At 43.2% G+C, this 27,328-nt stretch overlaps 1 protein-coding gene across 1 annotated transcript; it reads left to right on the top strand.

The window, feature by feature from the left end:
* Nucleotides 1-1,150: 1,150 nt before the first annotated feature.
* LOC137544344 (gap junction beta-5 protein-like) lies at nt 1,151-15,292 on the top strand. The gene is made up of 3 exons (XM_068265409.1): nt 1,151-1,211; nt 3,528-3,728; nt 12,765-15,292. Exon 3 carries the CDS (start codon nt 12,791-12,793, stop codon nt 13,514-13,516), a length of 726 nt encoding a protein of 241 aa, XP_068121510.1. The 5' UTR covers nt 1,151-1,211; nt 3,528-3,728; nt 12,765-12,790; the 3' UTR covers nt 13,517-15,292.
* The last annotated feature ends 12,036 nt before the right edge of the window (nt 15,293-27,328 follow it).

Consider the following 27,328-nt stretch of genomic DNA (forward strand, 5'->3'; position numbering starts at 1 on the left):
AACTGTTCCTATTATACACTTAGAAGTATAAAAGGACTATATCCAAGCTGCTGCAAACTCTATTCTCCCTCCCCCACCTTGCTATTCTACATATAGGTCTGGATGAAATCCCCTCGACTCACCATAACAGAGTGTTCTACTTATTATGTGCCATTAGGCAAGATATCTTACAAAATTGGGGATCTAGTTCGGTCTCCACCCTCTCCTTTATTGAAGCCATAGTTGACAGCAACCTAACGATGGAACTTATCTATGGAAATAAACATCAGTTAACAAAAAAAAGGGGGGGGGGGTCCCTCAGTTCCAAACTAATGACTAGTATCAAGCCCTGTCCATTCTTTTACTTACCATTTTCCCTCTCCTGCTAAAATCATGCAGTTATACTATCTAAAGGTTCAGTATCTCAGTCCCATTTATCACAACCTTAAAGGAAAGGTTCAGGGAGGGTGGGTAAAAAAATAAAAATCAATTTCCACTTACCTGGGGCTTCCTCCAGCCCGTGGCAGGCAGGAGGTGCCCTCGCCGCCGCTCCGCAGGCTCCCGGTGGTCTTAGGTGGCCGACCCGAACTGGCCAGGCCGGCTGCCAGGTCGGGCTCTTCTGCGCTCCAAGGCCCGGAACTTCTGCGTCCCACGCCGGCGCGCTGACGTCATCGGACGTCCTCCGGGCTCTACTGCGCATGCGCAGTAGTTCTGCGCCTGCGCAGTAGAGCCCGGAGGACGTCCGATGACGTCAGCGCGCCGGCGTGGGACGCAGAAGTTCCGGGCCTTGAAGCGCAGAAGAGCCCGACCTGGCAGCCGGCCTGGCCAGGTCGGGTCGGCCACCGGAGACCACCGGGAGCCTGCGGAGCGGCGGCGAGGGCACCTCCTGCCTGCCACGGGCTGGAGGAAGCCCCAGGTAAGTGGAAATTGATTTTTATTTTTTACCCACCCTCCCTGAACCTTCCCTTTAAGTTTGTTTACAAGTTCGTGCTTTGCACTTGTTTTGCTGTTACACTTTTCATTTTTTATATGACTTTATTTGTTCATACAGGACAACCCTGAAGGTTGATCTCTTATGTCCTATAATTATTTAAGCACCTTTCAGTCGCCTACTCCTTTGCCTCTAGGTCGCTGTACATCTAATTGAGCCTCTCACCTGAGACCTCTACAGGCAGAAGACTAACCTCCCCTGTGGAAGCTAGTTCACAACTTCTTCCATTACACTCAAAAAGGTAGAGAGAAAATCACCTCATTTACCTGGATTTCATCTTTTTAGAATCCTTCCAGAGCTGTTCTATTGAAGGGTGAATACACGAAACAATGTATAACAATTTATGTTTATTACCTTGTTATGGTTATGCCTTACACTACCATTAAGTTTGTTAAGTCTCTACTGTTATACTTTTTGGACTGTAACTACTCACTTTGAAATTCCAATAAAAATTAATTAAAAAAAAGAAGTGTAAAAGGAAATGGTTGTGTTGAACCTCAACAAGAAACTCATATTGGAAGATCTGTGCACATTTAAGAGAATAACACATCCTAAAACCAAACAAGCAGCACAGCATACGAGCAAGTTAGCAACCGATATCAGTTAAAGCCCAAAAACGCCCAAAATAAATAAGGCTAATTCTCAAAGTAATCATATTGAGTAGAATAAATTGTAAGAATTCCCTCTGGAATTTAAGCTTTTAGGTATTTCTGCTTGTTGCTGCTGCACCAATCCGTACAGACTTAGGACCACTAGTACCTGAGGAATTTTTCATAAGCAGGTTGTGGACGTATCACTTACCTCCTGTGACTTTGCATGATCACATATTATTCTTTAGTAACAGGGCTGGTTCTATACTTTTTTCTGCCTGAGGCAAACTTGTGAGGATGCCACTCCACTCCTCCCCCCCACATAGATAGTAACAGTGCCCCCCTGTACAGGTAGCCTGGAGGGGGTAGCAGACAGGAAGACAAAGACAAGACAAGACAAATAACATTTATATTGCACTTTTCTCCTGGCGGGACTCAAAGCGCCAGAGCTGCAGCCACTAGGGTGCACTCTATAGGCAGTAGCAGTGTTAGGAAGTCTTGCCCAAGGTCCCCTACTGAATAGGTGCTGGCTTACTGAACAGGCAGAGCTGAGATTCGAAACCTGGTCTCCTGCATCAGAGGCAGAGCCCTTAACCATTACACCATCCACCACCATCCAGGAAGCGGGAGCAGCGGGCACAGCGGTGGGGAGGGGGGTCGGAGTATAGAGTATATTGTCTTGTCACATAACTGTCCCTCAGAGGGGCTCACAAACGAATCCCTACCATAGTCATATGTCTATATCGTGGAGTGTATGTATCGTAGTCTAGGGCCAATTTTTAGGGGGAAGCCAATTAACTTTACTGTATGTCTTTGAGATGTGGGAGGAAACCGGAGTGCCTAGAGGAAACCCACACAGACACGGGGAGAACATACAAACTCCATGCAGATAGTACCCTGGCTGACTCGAACCGGGGCCCCAGCGCTGCAAGGCAAGAGCTGTGACCACTACGCCAAAGTGCTGCCACATAGAGAACACGTTTTCCACTGCAATTTAGGGATACTGGATAATGTAGCCTGTCATCTATTGTTCTACCTAGTTTGGGTGTTACTTGATCTCACCAGATTGAGCCACCACCAGCTGCATCCCTAGGCAGAGAGAAGGAGAGCTGAACTGAGGTTTTCTAATCACAATCAGCCCATAAAACAATTATTATTTTATCACTTTTTTGTTTCTATACACAGTTTATTATATCCATTTATTAACCAGATTGCTATTATTTGCCTCCTTAAGTTTGCAGTTTAGTTGGACTTTAATGTAAAAAATGTTACTAACAGCTATGCCTCTTGACATGAGGAGCCAGTCAGAAAGGGGGCCACAGTCCAACCACTCTGATACTGGCTACACATGTAACAGTTTGCTAGGCTAGATCATGTTATCCCTTATCTGAAACAACTATATTGACAGGAGTTTTAATATAAATATGTTCTCCAGGCAATTAGGAAGCAAACTGCATCCTCATTAAAGCATTATTTTACAAAATATGTAGAGTTGGAGGAAATTTCCTGAAAAACCTACAAATAATTGGCTCCCTAAATTGAACCTAGACTACAATGAACATATGACTATGATATGGATTAGATTTTGAGCCCCTTTGAGGCACAGTACATGACAAGACTAAATGCCCTGTAAAGCACTGTGGAAGATATAAGTGCTATATCAATATTAAATAATAAAATAATTGTATTGTATTTAAAAAAAAAAATTCTAGGTAGGATGTAAAGTAATTACAAACACAAACTGCAAGAATCATTCATTTTACTCTGCAAATGATAACATTTGTGGATCAAATCAGTGGGAAAAAATGACCTCTCATTACATATTTCTAAAACTGTGACTGTAAAACGTGACCAGAGTCAGGGCTGGTGGTGGCCATTATCTGTATCCACAGACTAGAGATAATAACAAAAAGCTGTCATCTTCTGTGAATGACTTTGTTTGTCTTCCCCTATTCATCTTATTTCAGAGTCCTTTCTTGAGCTGCAGTGTTTCATTTGAAAAAAATGAATAGCCCTTGCCTTGTACTCCTCCTTCAGGTAGTGTACATGACACACCCCGGAATGATATTTGAGTCAGTATGAAGCAGAGACAGAAGTCATGGATGACTATTTGGGAGACTATGAAGTCCGCGGAGTGTAGTAACTGAAGCTGGGCTCCTGTTTCCCTGGTAAGTGACACATCTTACACTAGATTTCAGAATATTCAGTAATTCATCTGTACTTACGTAGTCAACTGGCTGCTCTTCATTGAAAAGCTGAAAATAAAACCTTGTGTGTGGAGGAAACACACGTTTATTTATACCTGTCAGCAAAGCAAAAGGAGCAGAATAGGAGTACCATAGGGGCTTTGTCTGATGTACTATGTCGTCTTTGTGTTTATTATGTATATGTTGTGTATGTATGCCTTTATTCTATTTTGTACGATAGCTTCCCATAACCTTTCAGTTGAGTTGATCTGGACCCCCTCCCCTCCTCTTTCTCCCTTTCCCTCTTCTAATTTGCTTTTCTCACTCTATAACAGCCTCTTATTCTAAGGAGTGTGATGGCACGGTTGCTGTCTGGAGTCACTGACTGATCAAGCTGTAAATACTGCGATAATATTGCTATGAATGATACACCATGCAGGAAAGTCATAATATGACATTAAGCTGATTTATTTGTTGATAACAATACTGTCCATTGCACTCTGTACTGTACTATTCTATTACTTACTGTTGGTAAGTTGATGTTGTAATTTGGCACCAAGGCCAGTTGTTAAAATCAATAAAATAATTTGTATACTTTATACATTGTGCAATACACATAGCAACAGTCACTGAGAAGCCCAGTTTTCGTACCTGGAAGAGTACGGATATTTTTATCCATTCTCCGTTCCTCGGTAAGCGCAGAGTGAATGGCTCCTATGTTATATCAAGGAGCCACCTCTTCCTCCCCTCTGTGTCACCTGTGCACCCCTATGCCCTCAGTGCACCAAAGCAAAAATGCCATTTTACCTGTTTAAAAAAAAAATCTTTAATTTTTTTTTTTAATCGATTTTCTCAAAAACTACAAGGTCTTTTTGAAAGCAAAAGTTATTTATTCCCACAGAACCAAGTTTCAAATTTCAGGCTATTCAAATGAGCAAGTAGTTTGTTAGTTGGGTGTTTGTAAATCGGGATTACCTGTAAATATATATACAGTGACTAACTGTCCCTCAGTGGGTGGTCACAATCTAATCCCTACCATAGTCATATGTCAATCATAGTCTAGGGCTGATTTTACGGGGAAGTCAGTTAACTTATCTGTATGTTTTTGTTCATAAGTTCACATATATTACTGAAATAAAAGCCATTAGACTTCATCTGTGTTAGTATACAGGTGCCTATAAACATGAAACAGCAATCAAAAGATGTAAGCATGCACATTGTAAATATCCTGGTACTGGCCTCAGTGGGATCAGTGAGTCTACAATGAAGTCTGCCAAGAGGCTATATATTGCTTAAGGCAGTGTTTTTCAACCAGTGTTCCGCGGCACACTAGTGTGCCGCGGAACGTTGCCTGGTGTGCCGTCCTCTTCTCCCCCTCCCGCCCGTCCCCGCGGCCGCCGCTGTTATTACCTTAGCAGCGGCCGCTCTCCCCTCTCCAGCGCATGTGTTTATTCTAGCAGCGTATCTCCGGCTGCTCTGTGTGATGCGGAAGGAGGCAGGGCTCGGTTACCATAGTAACGGCGATACATATCGCCGTTACAGGAAGCCGCTGCCCTGCTTCCTTCCGCATCACACAGAGCAGCCGGAGATATGCTGCTAGAATAAACACATGCGCCGGAGAGGGGAGAGCGGCCGCTGCTAAGGTAATAACAGCGGCGGCCGCGGGGACGGGCGGGAGGGCACTATACTGGGGCACTATTCTGGGGCACTATACTAGCTATACTGGGGCACTATTCTGGCTATACTGGGGCACTATACTAGCTATACTGGGGCACTATACTGGGGCACTATACTGGCTATACTGGGGCACTATACTGGCTATACTGGGGGGCTATACTAGGGCACTATACTAGCTATACTGGGGGGCTATACTGGGGCACTATGCTGGCTATACTGGGGCACTATACTGGCTATACTGGGGCACTATTCTGGGGCACTATACTAGCTATCCTGGGGCACTATTCTGGCTATACTGGGGCACTATACTAGCTATACTGGGGCACTATACTGGGGCACTATACTGGCTATACTGGGGGGCTATACTAGGGCACTATACTAGCTATACTGGGGGGCTATACTGGGGCACTATGCTGGCTATACTGGGGCACTATACTGGCTATACTGGGGCACTATTCTGGGGCACTATACTAGCTATACTGGGGCACTATTCTGGCTATACTGGGGCACTATACTAGCTATACTGGGGCACTATACTGGGGCACTATACTGGCTATACTGGGGCACTATACTGGCTATACTGGGGGGCTATACTAGGGCACTATACTAGCTATACTGGGGGGCTATACTGGGGCACTATGCTGGCTATACTGGGGCACTATACTGGCTATACTGGGGCACTATTCTGGGGCACTATACTAGCTATCCTGGGGCACTATTCTGGCTATACTGGGGCACTATACTAGCTATACTGGGGCACTATACTGGGGCACTATACTGGCTATACTGGGGCACTATACTGGCTATACTGGGGGGCTATACTAGGGCACTATACTAGCTATACTGGGGGGCTATACTGGGGCACTATGCTGGCTATACTGGGGCACTATACTGGCTATACTGGGGCACTATTCTGGGGCACTATACTAGCTATACTGGGGCACTATTCTGGCTATACTGGGGCACTATACTAGCTATACTGGGGCACTATTCTGGCTATACTGGGGCACTATACTGGCTATACTGGGGCACTATACTGGCTATACTGGGGCACTATACTAGCTATACTGGGGGGCTATACTGTGGCACTATACTGGGGCACTATACTAGCTATACTGGGGGGCTATACTGGGGCACTGTGCTGGCTATACTGGGGCACTATACTAGCTATACCGGGGCACTATTCTGGCTATACTGAGGCACTATACTGGCTATACTGGGGCACTATACTGGCTATACTGGGGCACTATACTAGCTATACTGGGGGGCTATACTGTGGCACTATACTGGGGCACTATACTAGCTATACTGGGGGGCTATGCTGGGGCACTATGCTGGCTTTACTGGGGCACTATACTAGCTATACTGGGGCACTATTCTGGCTATACTGGGGCACTATACTGGCTATACTGGGGCACTATACTGGGGCACTATACTAGCTATACTGAGGCAACTAAACTCCCTACACTGGGGCAACTATGCTAGCTATGCAGCCGCACCCCAGCCCCCCCCCCCCCCATAGCCTGCTGCGCACGGCACTGTCCACTAGGTCGCGCAAACAATGGGGGGTCGCGCAAACAACCGGGGGCCGCATTCACTGTCTGCAGAATGTCATCATCATCATCATCAGATTTTTATCAAGAGAACTTGTCCATCTAGTGAGTACTCACACTAGTGACTCACAAATACTGTGACATGGTTAGACACTATTCTGTCATCTTAATTTACACCACAGTAATGATCCTAAATTATAGCTGTAACTGAATTGCATTGATGTTTTTCAATGCTAATCAGACATATATAGTTTACAGTTTTTTTTTTTAGCAATATGAATTGTTTGAAGCAAACCTGTGAGGTTTGCTATCAGCAAATTTAGATACCTCGGAAAGGGGAAGCCTCTGGATCTTCAAGGGGCTTCTTCCAACCTTGTACATCAGCCTGTATCAGTTCTGGCAACCCCTGAAGAGTGGCCTTCCTGCACATGAGCACTAGCACCATCCCACTTGGGCTCTAGCAGAACAAAGTCAAGCGGGACAATGGTAGGGCGCCTGCACAAGCTGTCCACAAGCTTTTTCGGGGGTCCCAGAACTGGAACGGACCCGTGGAGGATAACGGGGGAATCCTCTTTAGGATCCAGGGGCTTCCCCCCCTCCCCCCCATCAAAAGTAAGTACCCCCCTAGGAGCACTTTTTTCCTACAGGCACACTATAAAGTAAATCTGTGAGGTTTGGTGAGAAATACTAACCCTGAAGTGTGACCACACTGCGCCTGTGCAGAACCACGGACCTGCTCAGGCTTCAGCAGTAAAAGCCGAGCCCAGTTGGGTCCATGCTACTGTTCAGACAGCTCGCACATACCCATTAGCACAGACCCGACAGGACTCATCTTTTTCCACTGAAGCCTGGGTGGGTCCATACTATTGCACATGCAAAGCTGTCGACAAGAGTCGACGTTTAGTTTTTTTGGAGGGGAATGTGGAGGAATGGCGAACAGGAGCAGAACGGAGGAAGTCCCTGGATGATCTCTCCATTGAGGTAAGTACCCAAATTAGGCACTTTTTTCCTTTTTAGGTTTCGTTTAAGCAAAATAATCACCAGTTATGACCTATAAGGGGCATTCTAGTAGCTTCTAAAAAAAATAGCTTTAGATGGTGAAGTGGTGCGTTTTTACTGTCTATTCTACATTTTGTAATGATCTGCTCTGCTGTCTGCACAGGCAGACAGCTGTTTGACCATTTTGTAAGTCTGAATGCTGCAGGTTCCTGGAAAAGGGACCTGTCTCCACTCTGCAAGCTGCAGAGTTGCTGTTCTGGGGAGGAATTTGCATCCACTTGTTATGCAAATTGCTTAGCTGCTTCCTCTGATGGCTTACAGTATAAAAACCATTTCTTCCCAGAATTCCTTGCTGGTCATGATGGTTTGTTCCTGCTAACTCTCCTGGAGTATCAGCCTTGCTATTGTTTGCTGAAGATTATCTTAGAGTAATTCCTTGGGACTGCACTAGGCATCCCTTCTAGCGCAGTCAGGTTGTATTATCTGTTTTGCCTTGTACTGTCTATCTGTTGCGATTGTCTTGTCGCCAGTGGCGGTCGACAGGAAATCGTTCTGTCTGTACTCCGTCTTAGGGGTGCAAGCCTGAGCAGCGGTTGCTACTGGTTGATTCATCTGTTTGTCTGTCTGGATCGCATCCGCCCTAGTGGTAGTGGCGGTGGGTCCTTCTGTACTCTGTCTGGGAGTGTAGGCAAGAGCTGCGGTTGCTACTGGTTACTCCTTCTGTCTGTCTTGTCTGGAACGAACGCTTGCTGTAGGCTCAGTGAGGTAACCGTTTAGCAAGCGTTCGCGTTCTCAATTCATTTTTGTGTTACATTGGTTAGTTAGGGTTGGCGTGCTTTGTCTCCGTTGCGCTTTTCGTGCGGAGACCGCGCCATTAGCGTGCTTTGTCGCTGTTGCGCTTTTCGCACGGCGACCACGCTTAGCGAGTGCATTTGTTATTTACCTTGGCGTTCTGATCATTGTTATTTGCTGTGCCTTTCTTGCTACACTTGGGCTCTGTCTTACTCTGTCTTGTGTCACTGTTGGCAATCGCCACTCTTGCGATTGCGTTCCCACTTGGTTTCCGCTGTTGTGTGTTCACCGTCGCTGGGTGATGACTAGATTGGTGGACACACATACATTCTGTCTCTGTGCTCACTTTCTCTCTACAGGTGCATTGCACCCAAGCTGGGTTCTGTATTTTATACGCTTGTGGAGGATTTCCGCAGTGTCAGCGCGCATCTTGTGCGCTGACCACGGAAATAATTCCCCAATCGTTACACATTTGAGGATATTTCTCATTACATACTGCTTTTGTGACAAAGGGGTTAAACTCACTAAGCTGTGGTAAGAAGAATAATGTGCATAAAGTCTTACTGCACAATGGGCTTGATTCACTAAACAGTGATAACTTAAATTTCACACCTTATGAAAAGATATCACATCTTATGAAAAGATATCACACCTTATCAAAGATATCACACCTTATTAAAGTCAACACACCTTATTAGAGTAGCATAGCAAGCGCTACAAACCCGCAGGGGCTCGGGGCAGGACGAGTGCCATTGCCAATTCGCAGGCATAAGTTCGTAGCGCTTGCTATGCTACTCTGATAAGGCTTGTCAATTTTGATAAGGTGTGATATATTTGATAAGGTGTGATATCTTTTCATAAGGTGTGATCTTTGATAAGGTGTGATATTTGAGTTATCACGGTTTAGTGAATCAAGCCCATTGAGTGCATTGCATTTTGCATTATGCTCTACTCATTGGGGTTGATTCACTAAAGAAAAAAGTGTGAGTAACCTCCTGTTACTCGCGCTATTTCCACATTGTGCTTTAAATGTAACGTGCTGGCCGACAACACACACGCTATTGGCCACGTACGCTATGCTGCGGTTAGTGCATCATAGCATACACTACTGACTTAAGCCTCCTTCCTGCTAATAAGGAGCGCTCCTCTCCTCACACCCTGAGCCCCTTCGGGTCCAATCACTTTAAAGGATGTGATCCCCACACTCTGATTGGCCCAACAGGCTGCCTGTCACTAGACAAGCAGCCTATTGGGTTTCAGCAACTGACACCACTGTGGTAAACAAAGTTCTCTCTCAACCAATCCCTCCGTCCCTCTTTCCTACCCATTTGTATCTCTTTCAGGATTGATGCACGGATCTATATAAATATATGAATTTATCTGAAAACTGGGTTTATCTGATTCTAAACTTGATTCCTATTATTTAAATTGATATATTTCTTATTCCCAAATGTTAAAATGAAGGAAAACTACTAATGATAGGAAGGGCCAATGTGGATTGAATTATAAAACTACATTTTTTACAAATTTGTGTGGTGCCAACCTGAAACTCCAGGTGCTCAAATCTGGCATACAGCACTGGCACCGAAACTATTGGTGCAGTGCTGCACCAAAATCAGCTGCCTTGGTGGTATGGTTAGAGATGTGGCGGAGGTATGTCTGTCTTTCTTATCTCACAATCACAGCCATCTCAGCCACCAGGCAGCTATACATTTTTGCCTAGGGCGGCAGGAGGAGGGAAGAGCGCTGTTGCACTGAGTAGTGAGAGAAGAAATGCCTCTCAGCTCACTCAGGGGTCAGATTACAACAGCAGCTAAAAGCAGCGCCTGACTCCACTCATAGCTGATTCATTCAGTTCCTTCAGCTCAATTATTTAAAGAACCACAGTAATGCATGAGTCAGTAAAAGAAGGCACTCATCCCAGCTCACTCAGTTCCAGCTCACTCAGTCAGGGATCCATCGGAGTATAGCATCAGCTCCTGAGTCCTGACTCTTCACTGATTAATTCAGTTCCTCTCTCTCTCTCTCTCTGTTACTGGTAACTACTTGGATGTAGAGAGACTGAGTGTAGCAGCCAGGCATGGACTGCCCCCCAGGCCGCCTTTCATTCAGTGATTTAGGGCTGGTCCAGTGCCTGATGTATCCAGGTTTGTTGTTGTAAGGCAATGTCAAACACTAAGCTAGCAGATAAAAGTGCAATTAGAGGGCAGGCAAGCTGGTAAATATACACAGCATAATGCAGAGCTTGCCTGGAGGGTCTGTGGGAAAACATCTGTCTTGTCTCTCCCCATTGTTAAAATGACTGCATGTGCAGATAAGGTGTTAAACAAGTGGAAAAATGTTGACAGTCCCTACACTCCAGGAGGGCTGCTTTCTGACTTGTGTTAGAGACCGGCAGGGACAGGAATCCTATTACAGGTAAGTAGTCTCTGTGTAATGTAGGACTGCAATACAGATAAGCTCTCTGCTCCATCTCAGGCTATTCTCAATTTCTCCACTCCACCTCTCTCTGGGATAGTGCATGACAAAATCGCAATAGCAATCACTAGCAGTTTGCGAATGCGACTTTGTGAAGCGATTTTTGAAAGAATCACTCCAAAAAATTTGAAAAAATCCAAACGCTGCTATGGGAATACCGTCATAGGATAACAATAGCTCAGCACTTTTCAAATCGCTGTCGATTTGAAAAGCGCCCAGAAGCACTCTTGGTGTGCACCAGCCTCCTTCATTCACCTTTGTTTCCCTCTTTCGCCACGGGATTTCTCGCCTGGAGTGACAAAATGGCTAGAGGCACCCCTGCTCACAATGTTGGGAGGTATGGTGGTAAGCAAGCTCAAAAAGTATTCAGAGATCCAAGGCCATGCTAGAGATCTCATGTACAATCCCCAAGTAGTATGGAGCCAGAACCATACCCTCACTACATGGTGGGACTCACCTGGTGATGTTATGTAACCCTATGTTCCATAAATAATCTGTCCATTTAGTGTATTCTGCAGTAGTATGATGCTATAGAAACTATCAGGTTCTTCTGCTGTTTGTATAGCATCAGACTACTTTGGAATACACAGTAACCAGATTATTTCTTGAGCATATGTTAAAGGACACCTGTATTAAAAAGGGTATGGGAGCTGCCATATTTATTTCCTTTTTGAAGAATATCATTTGCCTGGCTGTCCTACTGATTTCTTTGGTTTGAAAGTATCTGAATCAGACATGAAACAATCATGCAGCTAATCTTGTCAGATTTTTGTCAGAAACATGTGATCTACATGCTTGTTCAGGGTCCATGGGTAAGATTATTAGTGGCAGAAAATCAGCAGAACAGCCAGGCAATGTTTTCAAATGATAAATATGGCAGCCTCCTTATCCCTCTCACTTCAATTGTCCTTTAGGCCGGTTTCACACTGTAAACTGGCATTAGCAAGGCGGTGCATCATGCCCAACACACCGCATCGCAACGCCAAAAGCAAGATAGGATTCCCTATCTGCCATCCGTCCAAGCAGGAAGTGCTGAATGCTTGCAGTCACTTTCTGCTTCGGGTATGCAGAAGTGCATGGAAGCGTATTGTAAAAATACGCATCTGCGCATGCGCGTCCTAACGTCGACTCACCGCGGACGCCAACATAAAATTCCCACATCGCCATAGTCTAACTTGATTTTCGGTCTGATGCAGGCTGACGCAGATACGCACGCTAACGTAGTTATGGACCCGCGTTAAATCAAACACTTTCAGCGCACCGCTACACAGGTAATGTGATCTTCCCCATAGACTTTTATTACCCAGCGTTAGCAGTGCAGCATATCGCCACAACGCAACATCCCAGTGTGAAAGGCCCCTCAAAGTGAATAATGATACCTTTTAGTTATGATTGTTGTACTTGATATCTTGTGCAATTAGATAGTTCTGAATTATATACAGTGAGACTTTAAGCATTTCTTTTTGTATTAATTCTTTAAACTAACAAAATTATTATGTTTTAATCTTTTAATTAACAGAAAGGTTTGCAACCTGAAGAGCAATCATGAACTGGGGTGTGTATGAAGCACTTCTTACAGGAGTCAATAAATTCTCCACTGAGTTTGGTCGAGTCTGGCTCTCCATTGTTTTTATATTTCGCATTCTTGTATATGGGGTAAGTGCGATTCGTGTCTGGGGAGATGATCAAAGAGACTTTGACTGCAACACTCGTCAGCCGGGATGTTCTAACGTCTGCTACGACAACTTCTTTCCTGTGTCCCACATCCGACTGTGGGCCTTGCAGCTCATCATGGTCACCTGCCCTTCTCTTCTTGTGGTGATGCATGTTGCCTATCGAGAGAATCGAGAGAGGAAACACCGTGAGAAACTGGGAGAAAAGTGTCAAAAACTCTACCAAGACATTGGCAAAAAGAGGGGAGGACTTTGGTGGACTTATCTCCTCAGTCTCCTTGTCAAAGCTACCGTGGACTCGGCTTTTATATACATTTTTTATCGGCTCTATGAAAATTTCTTTCTCCCTCGAGTAGTGAAATGCACACTAAGCCCATGTCCCAACACTGTAGACTGCTTCATCTCCAGACCATCTGAGAAGAATATCTTCACTATCTTCATGATTGTTACTTCTGCAGCTTGTGTCCTTTTGAACTTAGTGGAAGCTGTGTATCTGGTAGGGAAGAAGTGTAAGGAAAGAATGGTTTCCAGGAGGCTGATGGTTGTAAGAGATAAGAACTGTGAGCACTGTGTACAGGTCCAGGAAGCGACATTGTGAAAAGACAAAACTATTGAGCTGACAATAAAACAAGCCACAGAAATTAGAGAAGAACAAAAGCCTTCCAGCAAACTAGCACCGCACCTGTTTAGATATCGTGAAAATGTTTATAAAATATTGTTCGATCAGACTTCTTCTACTGGAGAGAGTGAGAGAATGCTCAGTCTCTGTTCTGTCCTAATGGAAGTACTTCATGGAAGAAAAATGACTGCTTGGAAAACAGAGTGTATATGAAGTGTACAGCAGTAGCCTCTGATTCACACATTTCTGTATTATTATTCTTATTATTATTTATATTTATATAGCACCGACATCTTCCGCAGTGCTGTACAAAGTATATTGTCTTGTGACTTAACTGTCCATTCAGAGGGGCTCACAAACGAATCACTACCATAGTCATATGTATGCAACTTGCAGTGTGTGTATTGTAGTCTAGAGCCCATTTTTAGGGAGAAGCCTTAAATGTTTTGAGACGTGGGAGGAAATCAGAGTGACTGGAGGAAACCCACACAGACACGGCTAGAACATACAAACTCAGTGAAGATAGTGCCAGTGCTGCAAGGAAAAAGCGCTAATCACTACACTACTGTGCTGCCTGTATTGTCCTGAATTGTTGCATACAGCAGCATCAATTGAATGTACAGAATATTAGGGACAAGAATACAGATTTTACAGAATTACGACTTTTGCATTGGGAAATTTGCGATTTTGAGTTTAAAGTCAGAATTTGGAATTTTCCAGAATTCTGACACTTTAATTCCCTACATTACATAAAGTTATGTATATGTGATGCACAAACTTTTTTTCTCCTAAATGGTGAAATTTAGCTACTGAGCATGCTCAAGTGACATGAATTAGAAAATTCAATATCAAAATGCAAAGATTCTAAAGGAAATTGTGAACATATTTTCTGAAATTCACACTAACCATAACTAATCTTACAGTTAGTGTGAAAATATATTGGCAAGAAATCACAATTTAGTGTTTTTGCAATGCAAACTCAAAATCTGCAAAATTTGAAATGCATTCTGAACTCCATGCAAAATGTAGTCGTTTTATTTGGAATTTAGCCATTCCAACCCTTCCATTTCAGTATATGTAAACAGAACCACTGAATATGGAAAGGCATGCCAATCCATTATCCTCCATAGATATACAATATCATAAAATATCTTTTGTTTCAGTTCAGCTATATAAAAGCAGAGTGAATTACTGTATGTAGATATTATCAACCAAGATTGTTTCTAATTTCAAAGCTTTCAAGCATACACTTTCAGTATATGAGATATACAAGCTTCTTTTAAAAAATGTTTAATTGTAAACAGTTAACAGTATTGCATATTTATAGAATGTTTTGTTACCTTGTAGTGAGTGTTTATAGCAATGTTTTTTAAACTTAACTCCTGTCCTGTGTCTTAACCCTGCATAGGCACATATCCTACAAGCTATTTTTTATTATCTTTTAATTCTTGGATTAGCTGATGTCCCGAAAAGTCACTTTTATAGAACTTGTTCAGGAGCCTTTTCAGCAAGTCATTTCATCTAATTCAAAGTTGCAATTCCATAAGCAAGCTCTGTCATGTCACTCTTATACTTTAGGTAGCATACCTGAATTTTTACAATCATACTTTTAACTAAAGAAGCATTGCTTCACACACAAAGGTAACATTTGGACATTTTGCTCACTAACCTATTAGGCTGTGTATTTACAACTAAGAGGTATCATTACAACACAGGCTTAATTGCATGTTACTAGAGTTTTACTTAAAGTGAATGTTTACCGTTTCAAAAAAGAAAAAGTCAGATACTCACCTAAGGAGAGGGAAGGCTCGGTCCTAATGAGCCTTCCCTCTCCTCTCCCGGTGCCTGATCCCGCGCAGGATCCCCCGTGGCAGTATTCGACCAGTTCAGTCAAATACTGCCACTTCCGCATGCCGAAGGGAGCTTTCGGAAGCCTTCGGGAGCACTCGGGCTCCCGAGGACGGGGCCGCTCCATACTACGCATGCGCGAGCTCCCTCTATGATGCGCTCGCGCGTACGTAGTATGGAGCGGCCCGTCTTCGGAAGCCCGAGTGCTCCCGAAGACCTCCGAAGTCCCTGCGGCGGCGGACGCGAACGGGGGAGCCAGCGCAGCACCGAGGGCACCGGGAGAGGAGAGGGAAGGCTCATTAGGACTGAGCCTTCCCTCTCCTTAGGTGAGTATCTGACTTTTTTTTTTTTTATAGCGGTACCCATTGGCTTTAAGGGGAACCTAAACTGAGTAAGATATGGATTTTTCCTTTTTAAAAATGTTACCAATAATACCAGTTGCCTGACTCTCCTGCTGATCCTTTGTCTCTAATACTTTTAGCCACAGACCCTCAACAAGCCTGCAGATCAGGTGCTGTGACTGAAGTCAGACTGGATTAGCTGCATGCTTGTTTCAGGTGTGAGATTCAGCCACTACTGATGCGAAAGAGATCAGCAGGACTGACTAGCAACTGGTATTGTTTAAAAGGCAACATCCATATTCCTTTCAGTTTAGGTTCCCTTTAACGTGAACCTGAGGTGAGAGTGATATGGAGGCTGCCTTATTTATTTCTTTTTAAGCAATACCAGTTGCCTAGCAGCCTTGCTGATCTTCTTCCTCTAATACTTTCAGCCACAGATTCTCAACAAGCATGCAGCAGATCAGGTTTTTCTGAGAATTGTCAGAACTAAATGTATTTGCTGCATGCTTGTTTCTAGTGTCATTCAGACACTACTGCAGCCAAATAAATCAGCAGGGCTGCCAGACAACTAGTATTGTTTAAAAGAAAATAAATATGGCAGCCTCCATATCACTCTCACCTCAGGTTCACTTTATTCTTTACATTTCACAACATTTCTGTTCTGCAATGTTTTTCAGGAAGGTTATTTTTTTCCTTTCTCTCATCCCATCACCAAACATGAATCCCTTCTTTCCTCTGTTTTCCCTGAATATGTGATGAATCAATGTGTCAGCAAAACTTGTTTGAGTGGAAAACACTTGTTACTATTGTAATTTCTGCTTTACAGGGACTTTATAAACCCTGGTCCAGCTGTTATTCTGTCTGGGCTGTTAGATTTATCTGTGGCATGTTGCTGCTCATCCTATTCCATCTTGTTTTTCCAGAGTGGGAAAGAATTATTTGTTATACATATAAAGCACACCTGAAATGACATGTGATATGATAAGGTACATAGGTACATATAGTTCTAGCCCTACTAAGAGTTTGTCTGAAGTCCCTTGCTGTTTTCTAGTACAGCAAGTGTTCAAAAACGTATTTATGCAAATCAGCTTGTCCAACAGCTTGTTGAATTTAGTCAGTTTAATGAAAAGTAAATAGAAACCAAATGTGTCAAGGCTGATTTTCAGATCAAGTCCTGAAATAAAGCCTTTAAAGTGGTCTGAAAGTCAGCATTTCTACTTTGCTCTAAAAGATTCCTTACAGCTTAAAAGATACTAGCCCAGATTTTTTTTAAGCAGAACATCATTGAAACAATAGCACCTTGTCCTGCCATGGAAAGTTGAAATCCTCATCCAGACTAGAGATAACAGTATCTTTATTTTCATTCCAATGTTGTTACATTTGTGTGTAAACAACAGAAACACTCTCTGAGAAGCTATCTGTGCTTCAAAAATACACACAGTTCAGAACAGCTCACTGGAAGATTTCAATATATAATAAAAAGCTGCTGGAATAAAATGCAATGGCAGCGTTCAGGGCAATATAAACTGTACTTTAGAAACTTGTAATTTGTAGATAAACAATATTACTTGTTCACAAAAGCAAATATGATAACTGTATGAGTAATAAAAAAAATAGGAAAACACATTTTTATTTAATGTTATGTCAGAGTTTCACACCATTTTAAACTGAAAATAAAAATATGAGACTCAGTTTTATGTTATATTTAAATTTCATAAAACATATACCATTAATCATAAGTTTATTTTACTTCATGTTTGCATTAAAGATACAGTACTAAACATTAAAAAGAAAACAGTGTGGAGCTTCTCTTGGTGGTCCACTCAGACATTTAGCCTAGGTGACCAGGGAAATGGGTACCTTGCAAAGCTAGTCCCTACCACTACCCATCACTCACATATCACCATTTTCCAGGGACAATGGAATATTCCCAACACCAAAAAAAGATGGGATTAGGACAAATGTCTGCTGCATTATCATGAGAGTATCTGGGGTCATGCAAGTGACCAGAATCAAGATTGCTTACTCCATGGATTTTGTGTGTAAAAGACTAGTGAACTTTCACACTGGAAACTCAACTAAACTAAAAGTTAACAGTGATTAGTAGCAGAACAAGGGTTTTCCATGTTCTAAGTTTACCCACATGCAGAAACGGACAAGCAACAAATAACATACCACTAGCAAAAAGTTGTTCTTTTTAGAAATCCTCTATTTTTTGTTAAAAAGATAAATCTAACGTGGTGGCAAATATTATTATTCCATTTTCAATTTCCTACTGGCTTTGACTTCATAAAAATTGCAGAAGCCAACAAAGGAAGCAGTATTGTGTGTATACCATATTTCCCAGTCAGAATTCTCATAGCCCTGTTCATGTTATTGGACCTCAAATGTCCGTACTGAACTTGAGGTAAAATTTCACTAGCCATAGAATTGTTCAGATTCTCTTTGGTTAATTTCAGAGAACCAATCTTCTTCCACAGAAAAAAAAATATTCTACAAATCAAGCATTCTGAACATCCACCCAGATAACAGGGATCTTGTACATAATACTGGTTATAATTCTTTCACTCATACACTTCCTGTCAGGAATTCTCTGTAATGTCTTTTCTCATCATCTCATGCACAGAAGCAAGTAAGAATGTACATAGCTGACCTAGCCAGAATTTTTTTCTAGCTAAAAATATTCACAGAAATAAAATGCAAAACATGTGAGATTTTTGTGAATAACGTATGAAAAACTATTTGAATGAACTTTTCCTTAAATAAAAAAAATTTTTAATTGTCTCACTGTTTGCAGTATTAATTGTGTGTATCAGGAATGTGGGTGCTCAGTCAGGAGGAGTCTCGTCAGGGTTGCTGAGAGTTCATACACTGGCTCATAGGAACATGTAATGTAACCTAAAATACACCTGTCATTCATCTGAAATGAAAACATTGCACCATTCATTATAGACATGGCAGGTGCAATGTACCCTTTTACATATATTCCCTTAAATGCCAAAGTCCAGCCTTCATGTTAGCAGGGCGCTCCTAAGAATATCAGGCGATGCCCCTTTTACCTGAAGGAAGCATGCCAATCTCCCACAACAGCTGTCATTAGGGAAGTTTTGGGCAGTAACCTTGATAATAACTTAATAAGTAGCACCCATGGGTTGTAGTGCCAGAAGGCTACATCTTCTATTTGTTTCAAGTATCAGGTGTTAGCTGTATTTTCCTCTTAGATTGAGGGTATTGGCCCTTATTCTATTCACTTTTTCTCCTAAGTTTTATCCTAGGTGATATTTCCAAACTTTATTAATAAAATGCCTTTTAAGCCACCAACAAGCAAGAAAATACTCGCCAAGTGCCATGTGACACGTGGCAAGTGACACGTGGCAAGTGACACGTGACACGTGGCAAGTGCAATGTGACACTTAGCAAGTGCCACGTGACACATGACAAGTGCCACGTGACACTTGGCAAGTGACACGTGGCAAGTGCCGAGTGACAGTCAGACAGCAGAGGAGAAGACACTAGTGCACACTAACTCACACTGGCACTGCTCACAGCACAGCAGTTCTGTAGAAAGCTAACACAGTGGTAGTACTACTCTAACAACTACTAGCACTGACTGCTGTACTAAAGTACTAACTACACAATAACACAGTAATCCTATCCCCTAATCCCTAACCTAACCTATACTTTAGGCCCCTTTTACACTTAATCAGTTGCTCTCAGTTATAACTGAAAGAAAACTGATTTTCAAAGTAATGCCCATGTTTTTCTATGGCACCATTCACACTTAACGCGTTTTAACTGAAATCTTCTTCCCAATGTAATTATGAATTTGCTTGTGCACACTTGAATGTGTTTTCTCCATGCAGATACAAACAGACTGCAGTGAAGCACTGGGACAGCCTTTGATTGCAAGCAACACCTAGTTGACCCATTGTCTATCTTGAATAGACTGCTAATCCTAATGTACATTACTATTCAGGCAGTTAGGGAGTATGTCTGAGTGGCTGGTGTTTGAGTGCATGTTCATTTGGCCGGCCAGGAAAGTGATATTCACAGGCTCTGCAGAGCATTCTATTTGTTGTTTTTAAATGTCTGTCTATTTTTATCCTCTATTGATATAATAAATTGCATGAATTTCTTCGCACTACACGTGATACCGGTATATTTAATTAATTGAGTTGCAGTGAAGCACTGCACACATTTTCTCTATCAATTACATTAGCTTCTGTGATAAAACATGTATGTATATATGTATGGTGTAAAAAAAAAAAAAGCATACAGAAAAACGCACACAGAAAACTGATAATCCCAGCTTCTTATTATAGTCACTCTGTCCTCCTCTGATGGAGCAGAATGGGCTCTGCAGACTCCAGCATCACTACAGTACTACACAGTACTTGGGGAGGGAGTGGTGGAGAGGCTGGGGGCAGGGCACTGTACACAAGAGCATGCTGCACACTAAATAGGGACTGTCTACAAAACATTGTATGATTCCTTATCAATGGCTGAGCACACTCAGTCATTAGAACAATCGCCCAGAGAACAGAAAGCTTTTTCTCTCCACACTCTTAGTTGTCAGTCTCTAAGGACAAGGAAAATAAACTTCTCCCCCCTCAGCCTCCCTGCAGCTCACCGATTAGGGACTGTCTACAAATCTTTGTCTACAAAACTTTGTACGATTCCTTATCAATGGCTAAGCAGACGCAGTCATTAGAAGAACTGTGCAGAGAGCAGAAATCTTTTTTTCAATCTGTGCCCTTAGTTGTTAGTCTCTTAGGACATGAGCACGCTGCGGCTTTCCCCCCATGGGCCCCCCGCTTTGCATTCTTTGCAGGGTCGATTGTTATGGAGCAGAGCCACTAACCTAACTGACATTCAGAAGGGTGTCGGGCACCAGGGAAAGGCCTCACATTCTGTAAACTATGGAAAATAAGGGCTGTAAAAAAATGTTAGGCACCCCAGATGTTTGTTTGTTCGTTTTTTATTTGCTTTAAGTTGGGCTTTAAACTCAATTTCAGAGAAAAAAGATAAATTGCTATCAGGTAGCGTGGCAAAGTTTTAGAATATCTTGTTTTTTTATTTGTTTGTTTTTATAGTTTTCTATGCCCTATCCTTTAGATCTTCAATCACTTCCTGTCCAAGCAGAAATCTTTGCAACTGGGACTAGTTAATGTGGATTACATTAAATTGTGTGCTATGTAGTTCGCGTAAGTAATGTCAAAATTGCCATGCCCTCTTTGCACATGGCAAATGAATGTGAATATGACCCTTAGTGAGATAAACTAAACAAAACTGATGTATGCCTACAATGGCTGTGTAAACTTGTCTACTTAGTTACATAAATACATAGTTATTTGGGTTGAAAAAAGACATACATCGAGTTAAACCGGAAAAAAAAGCTGAGCATGATAGTCAAACAGGACATGTCTTTAGTAAACCCATACTGATAAATATGATTATTTTCTGCTAGTATAGTATATCTTAGTAACCCCTCAAATAGTTTGCATACAACTGATGTTAAGCTTACAGGTCTGTAATTTCCTGGATCTGATTTTTGCCCTTCTTAAAGAGGAACTGTAACGACAAAACGTCCCCTGGGGGCTACTCACCTCGGGTGGGGGAAGCCTCCGGATCCTAATAAGGCTTCCCACGCCGTCCTCCATCCCTCAGGGGTTTCGCTGCAGCCCTCCGTGCATCGGTGACGTCAATATTTACCTTCCCGGCTCCTGCGCAGGCGCTCTGACGGCTGTCGGCTCCGATGTAGGCGGAAATACCCAATCGCCGTCGGGTCTGCTCTGCTGCGCAGGCGCAAGTTTCCGGCGCCTGCACAGTAGAGCGGACCCGACGGAGATCGGGTATTTCCGTCTATTTCCGTGCCGAAAGCAGCCACAGCGCCCCCGCTGGAGCCAGCAAAGGTAAATATTGAAGCTACAGTCGGGTCTGTCGCCGGCTGTTCGGAGGGCTGCAGTGAGACCCCCGTGGGACAGAGGACGGCGTGGGAAGCCTCATTAGGATCCAGAGGCTTCCCCCACCCGAGGTGAGTACCCCCCAGGGGAGGTTTTTGATGTTACAGAGTCTCTTTAAATAATGGGAAAACGTGGGCTGTATGCCAATCCACTGGGACTCTGCCAGTTACTTGGGGAAGATAAAACCTGAATTAAAAGTTAAAATCATGGTACACCGTCTAGACACTGAGGAAGGAGATCCTGGAACTCCAACATATCAACATTATAAAAGTCATCATGATGTCTGTGGAGTAGGTTAAAAATACCACAGTTCTTAATGTAGACCTTAGTTAGATATACATGATTCCACATCAAGCAACCACATATGGTATATTTAGGGCTGGTTCTAGACTTTTTGCATCCTGAGGCAAACTTGTGAGGATGTCCAACCGACCCCCACCTCCCCCTCCCCACTTTTGAATGATTGCACCCGGCAATGTACTCTGCTTCATTTAATGTTATCACATGACATGCTGCAGCTCAACACAATGGTACACTGGCTGGCTGTGTTTCTGTGACAAACAAACTGCCCACCCTCAGCCACTCCATTTTTCCTCGGTCAGAACAGCAGTGCCACCTCCACCCTTCTGCTGTGCAAGTCAAATGAAACTGCTGCTCTTCTGCCTCCCCCATCCTCACTCATTGTCAGAGTTCTCACACAGCACAACAAGCTGCTTTTCCCCAATGATGACCTCTTCCCCTCGCTCTCCTCTTGCCTCTCCTCCTACTCTGACTGCATGCTGTAAGTGTAAACACGGTACAAACATGCTACCCTTGTAATCTCTGCACCTGATGCAAATGTTTCACCTTGCTTCATGAGAGAACCGGCCCTGGGTATATTAAAAATAAAAGTATTAGTAATGCTTTGACATGACATAAGGCCAAAGTGATAATTAAATGGCTCAGGAAACAAAACGTTGGCATTTTGGGTCCATGGCCCAAAAAATGACCTTGTGTTCAATCCTCAGCTCAGGAGGTGGGTGGGCTAAACAAAACCACACAAATTCTGACAAATGCCAAGCATTAGGAAAGAATGGGTTGCCACCAGTCAGGATTTGGTTCAGAAGGTTATTGACAGCATGCCAGGGAGACTTGCAATGGTGTTGAAAAAGAAGGGCCAACACTGCAAATATTGACACTTTTTAATTGTCAATAAAAGCATTTTAAACACCACAGAAACAAATGATAAAAATTCTAAAAACACTGAAGCAGCAAACTTTTCACTTTGGGAAATCCAGTATTTGTGCCAATCTCAAAACTTTTGGCCAGGACTGTATGTGCAATAAAGATGTATCCGCACAATAAGAGCTCAGGGGACGATGTAATATTTACTTGATGCTCTTGTGCTAGGTGTCCAACTCCTCCCGGCAGCCACTCACATTGTGGTGCATACCTTGCTCTTGGTCATGTGACATACATCGGGTGCCAGAAGATGGCAGCCTATTGTAAGTGGCTGCTGGGAGGAAAAGGAAACCCAGCGCAGAGGGACCAGGTACACATAACACTGCTCCATGGGCTCTTGAAGGGACACTTAAGTAAAAAAAAAATGAGTTTTACTCACCTGGGGCTTCCAATAGCCCCCTGCAGCTGTCCGGTGCCCTCGCCGTCTCCCTCCGATCCTCCTGGCCCCGCCGGCAGCCACTTCCTGTTTTGGTGACAGGAGCTGACAGGCTGGGGACGCGAGTGATTCTTCGCGTTCCTGGCCACAATAGCGCCATCTATGCTGCTATAGCATATATCATATACCATATAGCAGCATAGAGGGTGCTAATGTGTCTGGGAACGCGAAGAATGACTTAAGTGTCCCTTTAAGGTAGCCATACACTGGTCGATTTGCCATCAGATTCGACCAACAGATAGATCCCTCTCTGATCGAATCTGATCAGAGAGGGATCGTATGGCTGCCTTTACTGCAAACAGATTGTGAATCGATTTCAGCCTGAAACCGTTCACAATCTGTGGTGGTGGTGCTGCCGCCGATTCCCCCGGCCCCCGCATAAATTACCTGCTCCGCCGGCACGACTCCCCTGGTCTCTTCTGTCTTCTTCTCCGCTCTGGTCTGGTCTCCGGGTCCGGCATGCTTCACTTCTTCATGTCTGGGGGAAGTTTAAACAGTAGAGCGCCCTCTACTGTTTAAACTTCCTGCCGGGACAGGAAGAAGTGAAGCATGCCGGAGACCATACCAGAGCGGAGAGGAAGAAGACAGCGGAGACCTGGGGAGTCGTGCCGGCGGAGCAGGTAATGTATTGCAGCTGTATTGCGTCAGTGGTCGGGCACTCGAACGCCGCTAGCGACGCGCTCCCTACCCGCAGACGATCGACGGTAATTTCCCGCACGGAGCGATCGACAGGATCGATCTATTTCGGAACGAAATAGATCGAAATTTAGCGTGTAGCGTGAACGATGTACAGCAGATTCGTTTCCAGTGATCGAATCTGCTGTCGATCGGTGGGGAATCGGCCTAGTGTATGGCCAGCTTTATTCTTTTGATGAGAGGAGTATATTAGTGGAGTTTCACTGACCATGCAGGGAAGAGGAGGAGATTTATGGGACCTGTGTATCTGTGCTTACTCTGCATGGTGGGAGGAAGAAAGAGCAGGCCCTCTTAGCTCCTGGGGTGTCCTGCAGTTACGGTGGTCAAAGGGGCTAGTGTTATGTCAGTGGCGTGCATACAGTGCACATAAATTTTACTAGCATTTACACAAGAAATGGAACAGGAATTGTGTAAACAGCACAATTAGCACCATGTACTCAATGCATGTGTTGCTTATATAATAAGTGTTAGGTAAATATTGTATAATGTATACAAGCACTGGGCACATTGTGACACAAGTTATGCCTTGCAAGTTCTGATCTCACCCCCACCCCCAACTCTATTGCCTGGATGGCATATGCCTAGAAATGGCCCTGCCTAGGAAAGGCCTCATGGTCGCTGGCCTTTTCCTGTTGGGTGTTGGCCAGTCAGGTTATATGCATGGATAGGGACCTACCCCGAGGAATCATGGAATGTGCAAAATGTTGGTGGAGCAATTGATGCAAATGTCCAAAAGCCCCATGAGCTGCCCTCACCAACTTCGATGCTAATTGTACTCAGGGGTGCGTGCCATGAAAGTTCGTGTGATTGCTACGTGAATATGAAAGCAATAAACTGCAAGAAGCATAAACCAGTTTCAACCCTCTGCACTTAAAGGAAAGCAGGCAAGAGAAGATTTCCCAAGGTGCACTGCAGTGACAGGCCCAAAGTGCTTGGCAGATTTATAAACTGTAATTTGTATGTTGGGCTTGTGTTGCAAAATCATACATTAAGTGAGAGTGCCAGGCCTATTGTCTATAACAATTAAAACAAAATAAATATTTACAGCCATAATGAGCATAGTAAAACATTGGTAAATATTACCAATAGTTTACTACAACTAAACCTAATCATACTCTCACACAGAACCCTTCCCTTGCGATGCCTAACCTTAAGACCCCTCTGGTAGTGCCTAACCCATAGACACCCGTAATGGTGCCTCTAACCCTGAAACCCCCCTTCCTGATGCATATCCTAATCCCCCCCTTTTTGATGTCTAACCTCAAAATTCCCCTGTCTAACGCATAACCTTAAAACCACCTTCCTCTGCCGAAAATGTTAAAAAGCAATAAATCTCTACAATACATTTCAAAACAATAATTTACAAAATAATACTCAAAATGGGTTTCAAGCCAATAATTTTCAAACCCATAATTCTCAAAACAAAAAAATTTGGTTAGACAGGCCCTTGCACCCGCCCAATAGCTGATATTTTGCATTAGCGCCTATGTGTTGCCCTATTAGTCCATTTGCCTCAGGCATCTAAATTTGCTGCTTCTGTTGTAAAATGGCAGAGTAAATGAGCTTGGCTCAGCATGCATGATAGAAACTGGAGTTGTTATTAACCTTTTCCTGCATGAATCATATACCACATTTTTCTGTATGCCTGTTAACAGGGTTCAAAGCGTTTGCATGTTTATTGCTGAGTAACAGCCCTTTTGCTAGGCAGATTTACTAACATCATTTGTTTTAAATGGCTGGGTTTAATCATTTGGAATTGACGTTCTTAAACAGCTGCATATATAATTGATCTGATCTGTGGGTTTCAAAAGCCTGCTTCACTAGAAAGAAGATAATATCTCACATAACTGTTGATGCCAGTCTGGGGACTTATCATAGGCTGTATGAATACACACCAGGAAAGTTGGATCCAATTAATTAGCAACTCTGAACAGGGTCTTGGATTTGAGGTGGGAAAGTCATATATATACTGTTATTCACTGCTCAGTAGATATTGTTTTTATTTGACCACGAGTTTATGGTGTGTGGGTAATAAAGTGATTTTATTTTTACTGTGTGGGAGGGTGGGAAATAACAACTCGTCATTTTGAAAAGGTGCATAAATTAATAATGAGAGCCTGGTTTATTCCTACCTGCTTTTTTGTACTCTTTTCTTTTTAGTTACCGTGCATAAGTTAATAATGAGAACAGGACCGGATTTCTGGAAAGGCCTCACAGGCCCAGGCCTTGGGCAGCTGCAGCCCCTGGGGGCACCTGGATGTGAAATAGGGGTTGCTACATACAAAAGAGAAGGCTGCAAATGGAGAGCAACACATTGAAAAGGGAAGCTGATGCCCTAGGGAGCTGTACATGAATGAAAAGGGCTGCAGTACATGGATGATACACATGGAAGAGGGGGCTGCACATGGAATGGGAGGGGCACTGCTGCAATGGAAGGGGAGCCCAAACATACTGGGCCTAGTGTTGAGCCGAAATTTTTGAAATTTCGTGTTCCCTTAATTACGGACACGAATTTTGCCGCTACGACACACGAATCTGTAATTTCGTAATTGCCATACAAACCGTAATTCGGAATTACGTAAGCGAAATATCGGTTTCGTAATTTTGCGTTTCGTCGCAAATTTGTGTTTAGCGCAAAATTTAGTAATTTCATATTTTCTAAAGAAACAAAGTTATTTTAGTTACGAAAAATGAACATAATTTCGTTTCTAATAGAAATTATGCACATTTAGGTAATGACTAAACTCAGGAAAGTCACTCATTGATTGCAATTACTGATAATGCGAAGGCCCCTGCACATGCTGCCGCTTTAAATGAATCAGGAGGCTGTATCTGCAGCCACTTCAGACAGGTGTTCTTTGCCATGGTGCACTTATCTGTCATGTTGAGACACTTGGTATTGGGCCTTGCAATATCTTATAATGCAATGGTCCCTGCATGTGCTGTTGCTTTAATTGTATCAGGAGGCTTTACCGGCAGCCACTTCTAAGACAGGTACTCTTTGTCAAGATGCACTTAGCGGTCATGCATGCTGAGACACTTGGTTTTGGACCTTGTAACATCTGATAATGCAAAGGTACCTACAAGTGCTGTAGTTTTACATGTATCAGGAGCCTCTGGACTGGAACACAATTTTGAGAAAAGTCAAATTTGCGTATTAAACACGAAATTCTGATTTTTTTTTGTGTTACGTAAGCGATCGAAATTACAAAAAAAGATTGTAATTACGAAATTCTCCATAAACACGAAATTTCCCGTAATTTCATTTAATTCGCGAAATTTTAAT

Source organism: Hyperolius riggenbachi, chromosome 2 (genome assembly GCF_040937935.1).
Source record: "Hyperolius riggenbachi isolate aHypRig1 chromosome 2, aHypRig1.pri, whole genome shotgun sequence".
Lineage (NCBI taxonomy): Eukaryota > Metazoa > Chordata > Amphibia > Anura > Hyperoliidae > Hyperolius > Hyperolius riggenbachi.

Excerpts from the sequence above, each read along its gene's own strand:
- LOC137544344 (XM_068265409.1), top strand. The coding sequence starts at position 12,791 with ATGAACTGGGGTGTGTATGAAGCACTTCTTACAGGAGTCAATAAATTC.